This window comes from Homarus americanus, unplaced genomic scaffold, assembly GCF_018991925.1.
Source record: "Homarus americanus isolate GMGI-L3 unplaced genomic scaffold, GMGI_Hamer_2.0 scaffold40856, whole genome shotgun sequence".
In the NCBI taxonomy this organism is placed as follows: domain Eukaryota; kingdom Metazoa; phylum Arthropoda; class Malacostraca; order Decapoda; family Nephropidae; genus Homarus; species Homarus americanus.
The window spans coordinates 5806958-5827130 of NW_024734615.1; the positions used below are offsets into that span (position 1 = coordinate 5806958).

A 20173-nucleotide genomic window follows, 5' to 3' on the forward strand; every position below is an offset into this window, starting at 1 on the left:
ATTTCTAATACGATCACGCTATCTTATGCTCAAGATTCTTCTCAATGCCTTATTCTCGAAAGTTTGGAATCTTCTGGATAGTGTCATTATCATACCAAGATTCACTTCCATATACCAAAACGGGTCTTGTATATAATCTCAGTTTGGCATGGACGTTAGTCTATGTGACTTCCACACTGCCCAGTATACCCATAACTTGTTGACCTTCTTTCTGTCATGAAACTCATCTTCAAGTGATCCATCATTTTTGACGAATGTCCCCAAATGTTTGAAAACAGGAACTTCTTCTAGAATTTGGTCCTCCACCTGAATGTTCCCTTCAATTTCTTGGTCTGTTTTCATAACCTCTGTTTTTCTAACATTAATCCTTAATCCAGCTCCTTTTCCCTTTTTTCTGCAGTCTGCTAACCATAGTTTGCAAATTCTGAATGGATCTGCTCATCGGCACTACATCGTCTGCATAATCCAAGTCTGCGAGGTATTTATTGTAGACCCATTTGATTCCTTCTCTTTTATCACCCACTTTCTCTTCCAATATGAAATCAATAAGTACAGAGAACAGCAATGGAGACAAAACACTACCTTGCAACACCCCATTCTCGACATTGAATTCTGGGTAAAGTTGGCCAGCAACGTTCACACGACATCTGCTGCCCTTATGAATTTCTTCTATCAAACGAACGGATTTTTCTGGCATTCCATAGTTCCGTAAGATTTTCCACATAGTTGATCTATGTACGTTATAGAAGGCTTTTTCAAAATCGACAAATGCCATTATCAACGGTTTTCTGAATTCCACACTCTGCTGCATTATGTGATGTAGCGAGAATATATGATCACTGCAGCTTCTTGATTTTCTGAACCCTGCCTGTTCATCTCTTAAGCTTCGTCCACACTATCAGACAGTGACCGTCGGGCACGAGTGATGAGTCCGTCATCGCACACTTTGTGGTAACTTTGACGGGCAAACCAGCGGACAGCCCGTGCCCGTAGTTGAGCGAAATCAGCAGACTGCCCAGTGGTTTGGCGCCAGGCATGGACCGACGACGCTGCCAGCCACAAAAAGTTACACCTGGCTGTCAGTCTCTCACGGTCTCACCACGAGCCACAGGTGGTGGTTGCTCGGTTTACCTCGTCTTCATGTCTAGCCCTCCGTCCACGTGCACCACAGAACCTGCAAACCTCCACTGGTCCAGACAAGATGCCGTACGATTAATTGACCTTTATCGCCATTACCCGTGCCTATGGAATGTCAAAAGTGACATGTACAAAGATAGAGACAAACGTGCAGCAGCACTCAAGGGAATTGCAGAGGAGATAAGGAAGATTACAGCCTCCATTACCACAGGGGATATAAAGCGGAAAATAGAGACACTACGAAATCAACATAGACGTGAAATGAGACTGGTACATAAATCTCAGGAGCTGGGACAGACGAAGTTTACAGGCGAAAATTATGGTGCTTTAATGACCTGTCATTTCTGAATGAGAGTGAAACAATCAGAATATATGTGTCAAACATGGATGCCGGTACCAATCACACTACTGAAGATGTGGCTACGGAGTTATGTTCTGATCATGAGGTACGTAAAAAAAAACTCTCTCTCTCTCTCTCTCTCTCTCTCTCTCTCTTTTCTTTTTTACACATACAGCAGTTCATATGCTATACAGCACTATTTTCTTCTTTCCAACTGTGTTGCGCATGGTGATACCACACTCAGGGGCTGCCGACCACCTACTGGCTACTGCCTGACCACCTACTCAGCAGTGTGGACAACATCACAGTCATACCCGACAGACTGTGCCCGGTGAAGACACAGTCCGCCAGTCACTGTCCGATAGTAAGGTCGGGGCTTTAGCCTTTGGTCTAAGGATTCTTGAACACTGTTCAGTATGACCAGACAGAAAACCTTTGACACTACAGTATTCCTGTTAATGTTATCCCTCTCCAGTTTCCACACTCCCGTAAATTGCCTTTCTTGGGCAGTTTTATATTGATTCCTTGTTTCCATTCATCCGGGACAACCTCAGTGCTCAACATTTCTTGAAATAGCTTTAATAGTACTCGAGATGCACCATTTGTGTCGGCTTTCAGCATTTCTCCAGTTATTTCATCTACAGGTAGACCTGGTGCCTTCCAGTTCTTCAACTGCTTTAGTGCCCTTTCAATTTCCTTCACCGTAATGACACCCATATTTGACGTCCAATTGTTCATCAGGCTGGTGTATAGTAAGAGTATTAGAGCTATGGAAGGCTTTATTCATTACCATCCGGAAATGCTCTCCCCATCATTCCTTTATGTTCCTCTGATGTTATCAACTCTCTGTTCACAGCACGTACTGGTAGTCTTTTTCTTTTCCTGCCTATACCAGATATGTCTTTAATTATATCGTATGCTTTACTTACTCCATGTCCATTATTGGAATTAAGTGCCCTGTCTACTTCTTCTACCATATTTTCCAGAAAAAGCCGCTTATCGCATCTTGCACATCGTTTTACTTCGCTAATAAGGCTCCAGTATTTGGCTGTTTCTATTTCAAGAGCATTTTCATCTTCAAGTCTATCAACATACACTTTCTGTGTACGTCTCTTTGCATAATGCTCCAGGTCTTTTCTGAGATCCATTTCTTCAGCTTAGTTCCTCTCTTTTTTTCCAAAAACTCTCTCAGCTGAGCCCTGATACAACTGTTTAATGTCTGTCTTTATGTTTTCAACTTCCGACACCCCAGGTTCCTCTCCATTCAATGTCTCCAATACGATGAAGCAGTTGCAGCAATCAAGTTGAAACGCTTCTTTAATCTGGGGCGAGTCAGTTCCTCGTTTCTCTCTCTCGCTTCTAATTTCAAGTGTACGGTTGCCACAACCATTTGGTGGTCACTTCCGACATCCACACCTCTGTACGTCCGCACATCTCGTAGCGAGTTGCACCTCTGCTTACTAGTCATAACATGGCCAATCTGATTGCGATAGTTCCCATCTGGAGACGTCTATGTATACTTATGAATATCTTTATGCTAAAAGATTGTCCCGCTAATAACGAGGTTGTTAGTCGAGCACAAACTGAACAAACGCATATCATTCTCGTAAGCCTCGCCTAATCCGTATTTTTTCAGGACACGTTCCATGCCACGGTTGTCGCTGCCCACCTGTGCATTAAAGTCGCCTAGAACAATCTTTTTATCTCTGTCCAGAATACTACTCAAAACATCCTGCAGTTCCTCATAGAAAGCATCTTTCACTTCATCTGGGGTGGTATTTGCAGGCGCGTAACACACTACAATGCTCATATTAGTTTACTTAGACTTCAGTCTTGCTAACAGCATTCTTCCTGCACCAATTGGTTTCCATTCTGTCAGCGCTCAGTGCACTTCTACTCAACAGTAACAAGACGCCATCTCGTCTTAAATCATCCTCTCTAACAGAAACAAGCAAGTTGTTTCCATCAGGTGTCACTACTCGATTCATTCCTCCCAATCTTGTTTCATTCAATGTCATAATGTCAATCTTGTACTGTTTGAACACTCTCTCCACCTGTTCAAGTTTACTACCTTGTGTCATTGTTCAAACATTCCATATCGCAATTTTGATAATGTGTCTGGTATTGATAAACTGTGAGATTCTTAGCACCCCTCTTCGCCTGGGACTGGGAGCCATATCATTGTTGTCAATCATCATAATGGTTGGCAGAATCCTTGGAGGATTCATCGGCTAGGTACTCCAGAGAAGAAATCACCTCCTCGTGTAGTGCAGTTCCCATCTAACTTGGGCAGGTGACCCCTATCATAGAGAAAGGAAGGTGTATACTGTATTCTAAGAAGGAGTGTGTGGAAGCTGAAGGAACAGGATGTTAGAGAAGTATCCAGTAAGAGTGAGAAGGGTAATGTAGTGATATGCATTATTAGTTCTTTTCGGATGCAATAAATGTCTTAATAATTTTGTTGATGCCATGTACGTACAGCTTTTGTTTCCCATTGTAGTGTTGTAAGCTAAGCTCGGAAGTTACTCTAGTGTATGTGTACAATTACTGATTCCGTCTGTAGTGTTGGGGAATAGAAGGGTTATCTTTTACCACTGCGTCTCATTAACCCCAATCACAGGTACTAGTTATTCCACGATCACGAAAAATACTTCTATTAATTGTGTTTGTGCTGGTTCGGTATTCTCCAAAAACCCCCATTGGTAGAATTCCCTCGAAAACTCAGCATTTGATAACTCGGAATTTCATATAACTCGGCATGGATATGGTCTTGGAATGTATTAGTATAACTCGGGAAAAGCTGAGATATATAAAATTATCTGGGAAAATCTCGTCATATCTGGCCTCCTGCATCACCTACCATGCCTCCTGCATCACCTACCATGCCTCTGTGTCACCTACCATGCCTCTGTGTCATCTACCATGCCTCTGTGTCACCTACCATGCATCTGTCATATGATGCTTCATTCTTCACCTGCAGTGTTGGTAAGTTTTACTGTTTACATTAAGTAATTACATATACTGTAGTACACATATATGGGTCGATAATTTTTTATTGGTGTATTTTTGTAGGAGGGGGAAGTGCCTCGATAAGTAGGAATTTGGGATAATTCGGCAATGCCAGAGCCCCGTATGTGCCGAGTTATCGAGTATATGCCGGAAAGGTCTGGGGGGCCTGTTGGGTTCTGTGCATTGTCGTGTTTAGTATAATACATACACACAAATAACACCTCCAGAAATATTGGTTTAATTCCATAAAGTCCTTTGGACAATAACCGTTTCCCCCACATTTACCTTAATTACAGTACAGATATTCATGTAAAGTTGCTTCAATATATCTGTATTACAAACTGTGTACAGTAAAGAAGTTTTGGTCTGGACAAAATTTTGGCTTTCCTGTGATAGTGACTTTTGATGTAAGACACTTAAATTTGGTCTGCATTGTTTAATTTACAGGCAACATCCTACAGAGTTTCGTTGAAATCCGTCAATGAGCGAATAATAATAATAATAATAATAATAATAATAATAATAATAATAATAATAATAATAATAATAATAATAATAATAATAATAATAATAATAATAATAATAATAATAATAATAATGGTTGGGAAAACTTACTAAAAATAAAGAGCACACTGTAGCAGCTAACTCCCTACAAATTCTCTACCTCCTCGCCACAGGCAGTGAGCAGCGAGTTCCATACCACAGCCTTTGCCCCTGAATCACTCGCTGATTGGCCACCTGCCGTCCTTGCCCAGTGAATCATCGGCGCATTTCATCTCACACCTGTGACCCTGAGTAGGCAGGATTATATAAATATCCCCCTGCCTCACCAGGAAGGTCATTCTACTCAACGCTCGCCAGCTGGCAACACCTCCTCTCCAGAAGCAGCTCACCCACAAATCAACTCCCCAGCATCCCACTGCATTGTATACTGTATACAATATACAGTCTCTCCTCAACTTACAACTACCCAGACTTACGATGGTCATTGTTGTTATATTATATTATATTAAAATATTTTACATCATTTTCGAGTCCAGACATTTGGTCGTAATGTCCAACGACACCTTACGACAACTTCGGCTGGCACACTGCCGCGTGTGTACAGCATCCACGTCGTATCCCGCTCAGTTTGTGTATTAAAAAGGTAAAAGATTTACAATTATTACCTGTACTATGTATTGTTTTCATCGGTTCAACTTAAGACTCAATCGACTTACGACCTGATTGTCGGAACAGAACCCCGTCGTAAGTGGAGGAGAGACTGTACATGGAGTCAATGCTATTCTGAGTTTCCTTTCTCACCTCCATCCTGAGTGCAAGATCTCCTTTATGTACATGTGTACGTGGTCCTAAAGAAAGAAAAACTTGACATATAAGAAAGAGAAATTTGACTAATTGCGCCACATATACACGCTACAACAAAACTCACCCTGCTGGACCTAGAAGCTTTTGGGTCAAGGTAAGTCTTGAGTTTGTTGAGGTAGTGTGACGGAGGATCCTTGGCGCTCACTCGCTCCTGGTCACAAATCATGTCCCACTTCTTGACGTCGTCGTACTGCTTAAGCAACTTCGCCTTGTCCGGCGGTAAGTCCATTGATGCCTGAAATATATACAGTATGGTCAACATGATTGACTTACATACAATCACCCAAATAATGCACCACATCAACTCATCACTACAATTACTGACACACACGCAATGGAGAAATTCTACCATTTATTCATACAAATCCTTTCAAATACAACCAATACGTTATATTGTATCTAACATCGGACACCCAATACCAACTCACTCGATGCATTAAATAAATATTTAAAAACAATAAATATCCCATTTTGTACCTATCCAAATCTGTACTGTATACTGTATACACACTACCACATGCACATTAGAGAAAGTAGGCACCTTAATTTGCCTTCCGAAAATGAGCACACAATAGTGAAAATTTAAACCTATTATCCATGTTATACAATACTGTATCTCTATTTAACTTAACATTGTACGTTAAAATATGTTATTCATTATACAAGTATAATGATATGTACCAGGGGCCGGATACTCAAAACACCTCATAAGTTACGTTTTTCAGCATGATACAGTACCATATATTGTGGAAGCCTTACACTACCATAAATTTAGCAAACTCAAAATTTAATTATGGTTCCGTAAGCCTTCCGTAAGTTCTCGTAACTCTAGTGTTTACACTGTAAATTAAGTTCTCTTGTCGGACGGTAGATGTCAGTGCAGATGCTAGTTGGCCAATCAACGCTCAGTTAACAAAATCATCAACCAATCACAAGAGAAGGAGAAATCAGCTGAGAGCGACGCACGTAATATTATATTGTAAACATGGAAGGACCACCAGCCAAGAAGAGACGACCTAATTTCAGTGAGATGGGGAATATATTTCTGGGTTCGAAAGATGATGTAATGGGCAATTGCAGGAACTACCGAGAAAATTTTTCCATTACCATAAACATTCTGGGGATGAGGGATATTTTCTTGATTTGTGATAAATGTCTCGTTAACGGGAAAACACTCATTCATTCACGGTAGTGCTCTTCACCAATTGTTCTGGCTAACAGAGATCTCACAGTATTTGGTGTTTTACCCCACTAGAATTTAGGTAAATAATCCCTTGCATAATGTTGGCCTGTGACAAGACACATAAGCTATACTAAGATAGCCTTAACCTGGGCAATTTCAAATAAATTGGTTATTGATAGCATAGCCTTGCCTAACCTAAATGACAAATCACTTCTCTTAAATTACTCATTTAGCCTAGACCCTGGTGTTTTCCTTTCAATGTTGGGAACATTTGGTCTGAATTGTCTTCAAGTTCATACAAAAAACAACAATTTAAAACCTGAAAATATATCGGATTAGCCGTAAATTTTCTTAAATTAATACTCTACCTATGATAATGTTCAAGGAAAGTCTGGAACTAAGCCTAAGGTAGCTGCTAGACTAAGTGTCTCACTGACGGCCTGACGCTCACCAAAAAACCATGTACACATTCTCTAACCTAACATACCATAACATAACCAAACCTATCTATCTAACCTATACCCTATTAGTATAATTTCTTATTTAAATAATCCTCATGTTCTAACTAAATTAAGTAGGCCCCATGTTTAAACATTTATTTGCCTAAGACTGAAAAAGCAGTTATATAGGCACCTATTAATCAAGTTAATTGCAATCCATATTTTACGCCTAATATCATTTAATTTTGGCTAGCCTATGGAAATTTATAGCCTTTCATGTTATCATAAGCCATATACATAAGAAAATAGGCTAAGACTATTGGTTGAATATTAGAAAAACAAGGCGAAGTCTTGGCAGGAATGTTCACTTGACCTCATATTGGCTTTCATTACTGAGGGATATTTACGGCTATACAACATTAATAAGTTCTATCTGCAAGTTTACTCAGTCATAAAACATATTTTTACCCTAAGTGTGAACAATACAAACCTTCTATTTTGGCAAGAAATACTTTATAATGTGTAAGAAGACAAAAGATGCGTCTCTTCCAAACTGAGACAAACACAAACACTCAAGCCGCTTATTATGGCAACAAAAAAGTTACGAAAAAGACAAAGTGAAATATTATATTTCAGTATGTTGATGTACAAAACATTTTCTTCATTATTCTATGATAAAACAAGTCTAACAAGCATTATTACAACATATATTATTATTATTTTCTATACAATCGGGAATTAGTCACTACTACATCCGGGTTGAGAGTGTTACACAACCTCGGGAGCTGGTGTAAGTTACTTGCGGTAACTTACGGAGTTCAATGTCAAATATTGGTTTTGAGTATACCATCTGTGTTTTGAGTATGCCAATCTGAGACTGTGAGTCCAGTTACGGGTACGCAACGACATACAGTCCCATAAATTTTTTTGAGTATCCGGCCCCAGTACTGTATACAGTGGTCCCTCGGTTAATGAACGCCTCGGTTGACGAATTTACAGTCAACGAATTACCTTCCATAAGAATCTTCATTTCGGTTAATGAACAAAAATTCGGTTAACGAAATTCTTACGAAAATGTTTCGACATGCTTTGGCTTGCTCACCAGCTGGAAGATTAGTCCACCAATACAGAAATCGGTTCTAGGGCTTACATTCGTTAAAATTGGAGTAAATATCAAGAAGGTTGTACTATTCAATAATTTTCCAAGTTTTATATTAAAATTATTACAGTAGTCATTTTAACACTTATTTAACATAATTGCAGTACAGGGAACTTGTTTTTGGCACACCCATCAGCCACTTCACTCATCCACCAAGGCCTCAGTTTGTGTCTCTGTTCAGTGGAGGAAACATCTTGCTTATGGGTCTCTTGAACACAGAGTATTTTTACGTTTTTACAGTACAATTATTGGTCACTCTGAAATTTATTTAACATATTGACAATATATAGTACAGTGCAGTGTTGATTTAAAGAAAATAATCTTGAATTACACCAAGTGAACTTAAAATTTTATGGGTGAAATGACAGCTTCAAGCATGGGGTGATTTCTCTTCCACCCCCACTTCCTTCTCTTCTCCCTTCTCCTCCACCCCCACTTCTAATTCCCATCATCATCATCAACCAGGAGCCTTCTACATACACACCTCAAAGTAAGTGTACTTTACTGCATATTTTTTTTTTTATGTAATTTTCGGTGAGCTGGAACCAATTACCCAAAATCCCATTGAAACAATGGTTTCGGTTAACAAAATTTTCGGTTAACGAACGACCTTCTGGAACGAATTGTGTTCGTTAACCAAGGAACCACTGTACAGTACTGTGTAATAATAATAATATTAATCGTAATGAAAAATAAATAATAATAATAATAATAATAATAATAATAATAATAATAATAATAATAATAATAATAATAATAATAATAATAATAATAATAATAATAATAATAATAATAATAATAATAATAATAATAATAATGTTATTAATATTATTATTAATTGATGGTTTATTGAAAGAGCATGGCAGCCAGAAGGCTGAATATATACAGTTACATAATTGGGGAATGGGTCACTTGATTGACAAATAATATACAATTAACATAAGTGATATAAATATGATATATAATAACTAGGAGGGGAGAAGGTCATACCACAGGGCATTTCAACATAGTGACAGTGCAAAAAGGTAAGATTGACTGGGAGTGAATACACTGGTTGATTACGAGTTGTTGATAATTTTTACAATGGTTGGGACTGGGCTGTTCTTATAGCGATCAGTATGTGCTCGTATGGGCTGGATGCAGTTGTGGTGTCGAACAGCTTTTCGCGGACGAGGGATCTTGGGTGGAAGTAGGAGCCAGTGTCGAGGATTGTGCAGAAGCTTCTCACCAAATTTGTGGATGAGGTCGTGGTGATGGTCAGAGAGAGCCGAGAGGGTCAGTGTGTTGAGCGCTTCTTGATATGTGGAGTAGGAGAGGGAAAGAATAATCTTGCATGCCCTCTTCTGCACGTTTTTTTAGGTGTTTACAATGTGTCGCATTTAGAGAGGAAGACAGCAGGGGGATGCATAGGTGAGCTTGGTAAGTAGGAATGTTATGTAAACACTGAGGAGCTCAGGCACAGGAACTCGAAGGGACTTTAGTCGGCGGAGGAGGTGGAGACGAAAACTGGAGGATTTGACTACTTCACTGACGTGTGTTTCCCAATTTAGTTTGTTATCTATAGTGACGCCAAGGAGCTTCGTGGAGTCTACAACCTGGAATGTGTAGGGGTCCAAAGTAATGGAAGGGGGTGGGACAAGTCGGAGGAGAGGTTGATGTGCATAACCTTGGTTTTGGTATGGTTGATGGTAATGTGGTTGTTAGTGGCCCAATTTTGGAGACCAATAAATCCTGGAGGGCAATGTAGTTGGGAGCCGAGTTGTTGACATTGATCCCAATGGTGGAGTCGTCGACATATTTCCAGCATCATTGATACCGTAAGCATAAGGAAGCAGAGCGATCCCATCTTGGTGCCTGGGGGTGATGCCACAGCCGAGTGACTGAAAAGTTTTGACACCTCCTCGGAAGCATAAGGCTTGGCATCGGTCACTTAGGAAGTCTGTAAGCCACGGTATAAGACTTCTTCGAAACCCGAGGTCAATAGCTTTATTGATGATTAAATTGTGGTCGACCAGATCAAATGTTTTGGTGAAGTCAATGAAGGCGACGACGTTTTTCCAGATGGCGGTATATGTAGTCAAGAAAGCTGACAAGACAGTGAGTGGAGTGGGGAGAGTGTGTGTATGTGTGTACAGGGTGGTATAATGCTTCTAGTGTGACAGCAAAACAGTATGTTAAGTGTTAGGTGCAAGCACTGCTTGCTTCCTCTTACTTTCAGCTACTGCCGCTGTCAAGCCCTTGTGGCAAACAGGGAAGCAACTCGCGTAAGTTTTCCCCTACCAGTACACAGCCTCTTCACATTCAAGACTCCTGCTGTGCCACCTTATGGCAACATGGTAACTGGGTGCCTCATGGGCCTAGGCTAGACCAACAGGGGCTCTCAGAGCAGCAGTGGGCCCAGAGGAATAGTGCATAAGCCCAATGAATTGAATTGAATTGAAACAGCTTATTTAGCCAGAAAAACACAGATACAGAGTGGATAATAATAACAATATTAACATGGCTGAGCCAGTTGAGAACCTGAGCTCTCTTTTAGGCACCTGATATATACTGTACAGTACAGTACTATACAATTATCTCAAGGAAGTATTATGTAACATTTAGTATCATCTTGAATAGTACAATAGTATGGTGGAAATAAAAACATCTCATAATGTTACCACGGTTAATCACTTCAATATTTATTAATTTTATTTATTTATTTTTTTTTAGTTACAGTGACCCCTCGGTTAACGAACTCAATCCGTTCCAGAAGGTCATTCGTTAACCAAAAAGTTCGTTAACCGAAACCATTGTTTCAATGGGTTTTTGGGTAATTGGTTCCAGCTCACCGAAAATTTCCTAAATTCAACAAAAATGGTAGAAAAGTTCACTTACTTTGAGGTGTGTATGTAGAAGGCTCCTGGATGATGATGATGATGATGGGAATTAGAATGGGGGTGGAGGAGAAGGAAGAAGAGAAGGCATTGGGGTGGAAGAGAAGTCACCCCATGGCACCATTTCACCCATAAAATTTTAGTTCTCTTGGTGTATTTCAAGATTATTTTCTTTAAATCAACACTGCACTGCATTATATATTGTCAATATGTAAAATATATTTCAAAATGACCAATAATTTGCTTGGAAACACAGAAAAAAAGCGTTTAGTTGAAGAGTCTCAAGCAAGATGTTACCTCCAGTGAAAACAGAGAGACTAACGCCTGTTTGCTGTGTTAAGAGGCTGGATGCTGCGCTTTAAACTAGTCACTTTACCTTCAATTATGTTCAATAATTGTTAAAATGACTAAAAAATTGAATATTAAACTTTTAAAATTATTGAATAGTATAAACTTCTTGATATTTACTAAAATAGTAAGGAATTTAAGCCCTAGAACCGATTAATGTATTGGCGGACTGATACTAAAGCTGGTTGCCCGGCCAGTGCAAGCGAAAACATGTTGAGGTCGGTTCGTAAGAAATTTGTTAACCGAATTTTTGTTCGTTAACCGAATTGAAGATCCTTATGGAAGGCAGTTCGTTAACCGAAATTTCGTTAACCGAGGTGTCACTAATTATTTTTTTTTATAGTATACATAAATTACAGTGGAATTGAAAAACATAAGTATAATGGGGAAGCAATACAACATGGGTTGTACAGTAATAAGGTTGAACAAGAGTACAGAGCTGTCAGGATTATGTCTAGTTGGCAATTATGTTTATTGCAATGGTAATTACTTATCTATTTACATGATAATTTCCGATAAAACGTTTTTGATGGGACAATAAAAGCAGGTACTGTAAATATAGTAGGTGTTACAAGAAATATTCATACTTAGACAATAGATATTTTTTAAGAGATGTGGAAGAGTCCTGGCACCTACCAACCACTGCCATGCTGCCTTGCAGATTAACCTTGAAAGGTATAAGGCTACAAGAGTAAACCCTGAACAAAAAATCTGCACTGGAGCCCCACATCAGGCAGACATGCTTACAGAGCTCCAACAAGACCCAAATGGCAGTACTGTATAGGCAGAAGAGGTGACCAACATGGGAACCCAATGACTACACTGGCAGAGGAAAGCAATGCATGATGGACAGGCTACTAAGGCGAAACCCAACAAACTGGGCTATCTGCAGTCCATTGCAACTCTCCCTCTCCCCAGTCATTGCAACACTTGCACCACTGGATCAGGAAAAGGACGAGCCAAGATGCATGGTTGCAGCCTGTGCTCCTGCCTCACCACATAAATCAACTCACGCACAGCCATCATCCAGCTGTATGGTGTGTGTGGGGTGTATAGTGTGTGGGGTGTATAATTATTAATGGGTGTATGGTGTGTGGGATGTATGGTGTGTGTGTGGGGTGTATGGTGTGTGGGGTGTATGGTGTGTGGGGTGTATGGTGTGTGGGGTGTATGGTATGGTGTGTGTGTGTGTGTGGGGTGTATGGTGTGTGTGGGGTGTATGGTGTGTGTGTGGGGTGTATGGTGTGTGTGGGGTGTATGGTGTGTGTGGGGTGTATGGTGTGTGTGGGGTGTATGGTGTGTGTGGGGTGTATGGTGTGTGTGGGGTGTATGGTTGTGTGTGGGGTGTATGGTGTGTGGGTGTATGGTGTGTGGGGTGATGGTATGGTGTGTGTGTGTGTGTGTGGGGTGGTGTGTGTGTGGGGTGGTGTGTGTGTGTGGGGGGTGTGGGGTGGGGTGTGTGTGGGGGTGTATGGTGTGTGTGTGTGTGGGGGTGTATGGTGTGTGTGTGGGGGTGTATGGTGGGTGTGTGTGTGTGGGGTGTGTGGGGTGTATGGTGTGTGTGTGTGTGTGTGGGGTGTATGGTGTGTGTGTGTGTGTGTGTGGGGTGTATGGTGTGTGTGTGTGGGGGTGTATGGTGTGTGTGGGGGTGTATGGTGTGTGTGTGTGTGCGTCTGCATGTGTGTGTGTGTGTGTGTGGGGTGTATGGTGTGTGTGGGGTGTGTGGTGTGTGTGGGGTGTGTGTGTGTGTGGGGTGTGTGGTGTGTGTGGGGTGTGTGGTGTGTGTGTGGGGTGTGTGGTGTGTGTGGGGTGTGGTGTGTGTGTGGGGTGTGTGGTGTGTGTGGGTGTGTGGTGTGTGTGGGGTGTGTGGTGTGTGTGGGGTGTGTGTGGGGTGTGTGGTGTGTGTGGGGTGTGTGGTGTGTGTGGGGTGTGTGGTGTGTGTGTGGGGTGTGTGGTGTGTGTGGGGTGTGTGGTGTGTGTGGGTGTGTGGTGTGTGTGGGGTGTGTGGTGTGTGTGGGGTGTGTGGGGTGTGTGGTGTGTGTGGGGTGTGTGTGGGGTGTGTGTGGTGTGTGTGGGGTGTGTGGTGTGTGTGGGGTGTGTGGTGTGTGTGGGGTGTGTGGTGTGTGTGGGGTGTGTGTGGTGTGTGTGGGGTGTGTGGTGTGTGTGGGGTGTGTGGGTGTGTGTGTGGGGTGTGTGGGGTGTGTGGTGTGTGTGGGGGTGTGTGGGGCGTGTGGGGTGTGTGGGGCGTGTGGGGTGTGTGGGGCGTGTGGGGTGTGTGGGGCGTGTGTGGGGCGTGTGGGGCGTGTGGGGCGTGTGGGGCGTGTGGGGCGTGTGGGGCGTGTGGGGCGTGTGGGGCGTATGGGGCGTGTGGGGCGTATGGGGCGTGTGGGGCGTATGGGGCGTGTGGGGCGTATGGGGCGTGTGGGGCGTATGGGGCGTGTGGGGCGTATGGGGCGTGTGGGGTGTATGGGGCGTGTGGGGCGTATGGGGCGTGTGGGGCGTATGGGGCGTGTGGGGCGTATGGGGCGTGTGGGGCGTATGGGGCGTGTGGGGCGTATGGGGCGTGTGGGGCGTATGGGGCGTGTGGGGTGTATGGGGCGTGTGGGGTGTATGGGGCGTGTGGGGTGTATGGGGCGTGTGGGGTGTATGGGGCGTGTGGGGTGTATGGGGCGTGTGGGGTGTATGGGGCGTGTGGGGTGTATGGGGCGTGTGGGGTGTATGGGGCGTGTGGGGTGTATGGGGCGTGTGGGGTGTATGGGGCGTGTGGGGTGTATGGGGCGGTGTGGGGTGTATGGGGCGTGTGGGGTGTATGGGGCGTGTGGGGTGTATGGGGCGTGTGGGGTGTATGGGGCGTGTGGGGTGTATGGGGCGTGTGGGGTGTATGGGGCGTGTGGGGTGTATGGGGCGTGTGGGGTGTATGGGGCGTGTGGGGTGTATGGTGCGTGTGGGGTGTATGGTGCGTGTGGGGTGTATGGTGCTGTGGGGTGTATGGTGCGTGTGGGGTGTATGGTGCGTGTGGGGTGTATGGTGCGTGTGGGGTGTATGGTGCGTGTGGGGTGTATGGTGCGTGTGGGGTGTATGGTGCGTGATGGGGTGTATGGTGCGTGTGGGGTGTATGGTGCGTGTGGGGTGTATGGTGCGTGTGGGGTGTATGGTGCGTGTGGGGTGTATGGTGCGTGTGGGGTGTATGGTGCGTGTGGGGTGTATGGTGCGTGTGGGGTGTATGGTGCGTGTGGGGTGTATGGTGCGTGTGGGGTGTATGGTGCGTGTGGGGTGTATGGTGCGTGTGGGGTGTATGGTGCGTGTGGGGTGTATGGTGCGTGTGGGGTGTATGGTGCGTGTGGGGTGTATGGTGCGTGTGGGTGTATGGTGCGTGTGGGGTGTATGGTGGTGTGTGTGGGGTGTGGTGTGTGTGTGTGTGTGTGTGTGTGGTGTGGTGTGTGTGTGTGTGTGGTGTGGTGTGTGGTGTGGGGTGGTGTGGGGTGGTGTGGTGTGGGGTGGGGTGGTGTGTGTATGGTGTGTGTGTGTGTGTATGGTGTGTGTGTGTGTGTGTGGTGTGTGTGGTGTGTGGTGTGTGTGTGTGTATGGTGTGTGTGTGGTGTGTGTGTGGTGTGTGCATGTGTGTGTGTATGGTGTGTGTGATGTGGTGTGTGTGTGTGTGTGGTGTGTGTGTGTGGTGTGTATGGTGTGTGTGTGTGTGTGGTGTGTGTGTGTGTGTGTGGGGTGGTGTGGGGTGGGTGTGTGTGTGTGTGTGTATGGTGTGGTGTGTGTGTGTGTGGTGTGTGTGTGTGGTGTGTGCGTGTGGTGTGTGTGTGTGTGTGTGTGTGTGGTGTGGTGTGTGTGTGTGTGTGTGTGTGGTGTGTGTGTGTGTGGTGTGGTGTGTGTGTGTGTGGTGTGTGTGTGTGTGTGTGTGTGTGTGTGGTGTGTGTGTGTGTGTGTGTGGTGTGTGTGTGTGTGGTGTGTGTGTGTGTGGTGTGTGTGTGTGTGTGTGGTGTGTGTGTGTGTGGTGTGTGTGTGGTGTGGTGTGGTGTGGTCGTGGTGTGTGTGTGTGTGGTGTGTGCGTGTGTGGTGTGTGTGTGTGTGGTGTGTGTGTGTGTGTGTGTGGTGTGGTGTGGTGTGTGTGTGTGTGTGTGTGTGTGGTGTGTGTGGTGTGGTGTTGGTGTGTGGTGTGTGCATGTGTGTGTGGTGTGGTGTGTGTGGTGTGTGTGTGTGTGGTGTGTGCATGTGTGATGTGTGTGTGTGTGTGTGGTGTGTGTGTGTGTGGTGTGTGTGTGTGTGGTGTGTGTGTGTGTGTGTGGGTGTGTGTGTGTGGTGTGTGTGGTGTGTGTGTGGTGTGGTGTGTGGTGTGGTGTGTGTGTGTGGTGTGTTGCGTGTGTGGTGTGTGTGGTGTGTGCGTGTGTGGTGTGTGTGTGTGTGTGTGTGGTGTGTGTGTGGTGTGTGTGTGTGTGTGTGTGGTGTGGTTGTGTGTGTGGTGTGTGTGTGGTGTGTGTGTGGTGTGTGTGTGTGTGGTGTGTGCATGTGTGTGTGTGTGGTGTGTGTGTGTGGTGTGTGTGTGTGTGTGTGTGTGTGTGGGTGTGTGTGTGTGTGTGTGGGTGTGTGTGTGTGTGTGGGTGTGTGTGTGTGTGGTGTGTGTGTGTGTGTGGTGTGGTGTGGTGTGGTGTGTGTGTGTGGTGTGGTGTGGTGTGTGTGTGTGGTGTGTGCATGTGTGTGGTGTGTGTGTGTGTGTGGTGTGTGCATGTGTGGTGTGTGTGTGTGTGTGTGTGTGTGGTGTGTGTGTGTGGTGTGGTGTGTGGTGTGTGTGTGTGTGTGGTGTGTGCATGTGTGGTGTGTGTGGTGTGGTGTGTGTGGTGTGGTGTGTGCATGTGTGTTGCAGCTACGTCATTATAACGTTAAGTTAGCTTTCGGGTGATCAATTTTCTAGTGAAATAAGCCGGTGTGTCTATTGTTCGGGTGATCCCCTAGTCCTAGAAGGACGACACAGCATCACACAATACTGACAACTGGGAGTAAAAGAGATAGAATGAGACCATAGCCAGTAGACACAACACACACTGGAACGTGACCTCACTACACACCGTCAAGCATCATTACTGTCAAAGTTATCTTCCCGTATACTACAACCGGCACCCATCACGTGGGTCTCATGATCTGCCACCCATACTTCTCCTGGCTCAGCCTTACCTCACTCACTCTCAACCTAACTGTGTGGAACAACTTACCCCAACCCATCCGAGGAGAGATATTCACAGAATTGTCTTAAACTCTAAAAATTAATAATTTTATAACACTTTTATACAACATGATTCTGGCTGTGTCTGTATATTTGTTTCGCCCCATCACAACTTACAGTATGTTGTATCACTTCCTTCCACTTACCAGATTACGCACATGAACTAACTCTTTATATATATATATATATATATATATATATATATATATATATATATATATATATATATATATATATATATATATATATATATATATATATATATATTGATAAAACTGGTAACATTGTAATATGTATTTACTAACACCACGTAACATGTAGTCATCCATATGATACTAAATGTTCTACTATAATACCTTGTGATAAATATGCAGTATACATCAGGGGCCACTAAGTTCAGCCATGTCAACATTGTTATTATTGTTCACTCAGTATCTGTGTTTTCCTGCTAAATCAACTGTTCAATATCATCACCAATGCTGTCATTATACCTAACTGTTACTTTATCTCACTCCCACACTACCCTCCACACTACCCCTCCCCTACCCCTCCCCACACTACCTCCTCCCCAGTACCTCCTCCCACACTCCCCACTACCCCACTCCCATACTCTCCACTCCCACACTACCTCCACTCCCACCTCCTCTCAACACTACCTCATTCCCACACTACCTCACACCACCTCATGCAGACAGATATCCATAGTGGTGGTGAGAAAGGTATGGAAACAGGGGGCCGAACATGGGCGGCTCTCTCGGATAAGATAACCAGGAGAACACAGGCCTGGCCTGGCCTGGTGACCGCTAGACACACCCACTGTGTTGAGTATACTGTACTGTATGCTGCCACCGACATACCCTACCCAAGTTTCCCCACCCCAGCCACGAGTGCCCACCGCCCGGGGGACTGTGTCCAGCACCCACCCGTGAGTGCCTACCACCCGGGACTGTGTCCACCACCCAGCCATGAGAACCACCGGGGGACTGTGTCCTCCCCCAGCAGTAGTAGTGTCCACCGCAGGACAGTGTCCACCACCCGCAGGACAGTGTTCACCCCAGAGAAGGTCCACCACCCCGCAGGACAGTGTCCACCACCTGCAAGACAGTGTTCACCACCCGCAGGACAGTGTCCCACCACCCCAGGACAGTGTCCACCACCCGCAGGACAGTGTCCACCACCCCCAAGACAGTGTCCTCCACCCCCAGGACAGTGTCCTCCACCCCAGGGACAGTGTCCACCACCCCAGGACAGTGTCCAACACCCCAGGACAGTGTCCACCACCCCAGGACAGTGTCACCACCCCCAGGACAGTGTTCACACCCCCAGGACAGTGTCCACCACCCGAGACAGTGTCCACCACCCCCAGGATAGTCCACCACCCCCAGGACAGACCACCACCCACGGACAGTGTCCCACCCCCAGGACAGTGACCACCACCCAGGACAGTGTCCACCACCCGCAGGACGTGTCCACCACCCGCAGGACAGTGTCCACCACCCGCAGGACAGTGTCCACCACCCGCAGGACAGTGTCCACCACCCTGAGGACAGTAGCAGTGTCCACCACCCACAGAACAGTGTCCACCACCCGTTGGACAGTGTCCACCTCTAACAGTATCCACCACCCCGAGACAGTGACCACCACCCGCAGGACAGTGTCCACCACCCGCAGGACAGTGTCCACCACCCGCAGGACGGTGTCCCACCCGCAGGACAATGTCCACCACCCGCAGGTCAGTGTCCACCACCCGCAGGACAGTAGCAGTGTCCACCACCCACGGACAGTGTCCACCACCCGCAGGACAGTATCCAACACCCGCAGGACAGTAGCAGTGTCCCACCCACAGGACAGTGTCCACCTCCGCAGGACAGTGTCCTCCACCCGTTGGACAGTGTCCACCTCCCCAGCAGTAGCAGTGTCCACCACCCACAGGACAGTAGCAGTGTCCACCACCCACAGGACAGTGTCCACCACCCACAGGACAGTAGCAGTGTCCACCACCCACAGGACAGTGTCCACCACCCGCAGGACAGTAGCAGTGTCCACCACCCACAGGACAGTAGCAGTGTCCACCACCCCACAGGACAGTAGCAGTGTCCACCCCCACAGGACAGTGTCCACCACCCGTTGGACAGTGTCCACCACCGATGGACAGTGTCACCTCCCCAGCAGTAGCAGTGTCCACCACCCGCAGGACAGTAGCAGTGTCCACCACCGCAGGACAGTGTCCACCACCCACAGGACAGTGTCCACCACCCACAGGACAGTGTCCACACCACCCGTTGGACAGTGTCCACCTCCCAACAGCTAGCAGTGTCCACCACCCGCAGGACAGTAGCAGTGTCCACCCGCAGGACAGTAGCAGTGTCCACCACCCACAGGACAGTGTCACCACCCACAGGACAGTGTCCCACCCGCTGGACAGTGTCCACCTCCCCAGCAGTAGCAGTGTCCACCACCGCAGGACAGTAGCAGTGTCACCACCCGCAGGACAGTGACCACCACCCGCAGGACAGTAGCAGTGTCCACCACCCGCAGGACAGTAGCAGTGTCACCACCGCAGGACAGTGACCACCACCCGCAGGACAGTAGCAGTGTCCACCACCCGCAGGACAGTAGCAGTGTCCACCACCCACAGGACAGTGTCCACCACCAGGACAGTGTCACCACCCACAGGACAGTGTCCACCACCCGTTGGACAGTGTCCACTCCCCAGCAGTAGCAGTGTCCACCACCCGCAGGACAGTAGCAGTGTCCACCACCCGCAGGACAGTGTCCACCACCCGCAGGACAGTAGCAGTGTCCACCTCCCCAGCAGTAGAGTGTCCACCTCCCCAGCAGTAGCAGTGTCCACCACCCGCAGGACAGTAGCAGTGTCCACCACCCACAGGACAGTGTCCACCACCCACAGGACAGTGTCCACCACCCGTTGGACAGTGTCCACTCCCCAGCAGTAGCAGTGTCCACCACCCGCAGGACAGTAGCAGTGTCCACCCGCAGGACAGCACCACCACCCCAGGACAGTGTCCACCTCCCCCAGTAGCAGTGTCCACCACCCGCAGGACAGTAGCAGTGTCCACCAC

The 20173-nt window shown here is 46.1% G+C and overlaps 1 protein-coding gene across 1 annotated transcript in view; it reads right to left on the bottom strand.

Moving 5' to 3' along the window:
* LOC121870397 (formin-like protein) overlaps nucleotides 1-6131 on the bottom strand; it is a gene marked incomplete in the record, with an annotated part of 115630 nt that extends 109499 nt beyond the window's left edge. The window contains 1 exon segment of the mRNA XM_042372224.1: nucleotides 5919-6131. Within this exon segment, the coding sequence (XP_042228158.1) occupies nucleotides 5919-6116 (198 nt within the window).
* Nucleotides 6132-20173: the final 14042 nt, after the last annotated feature.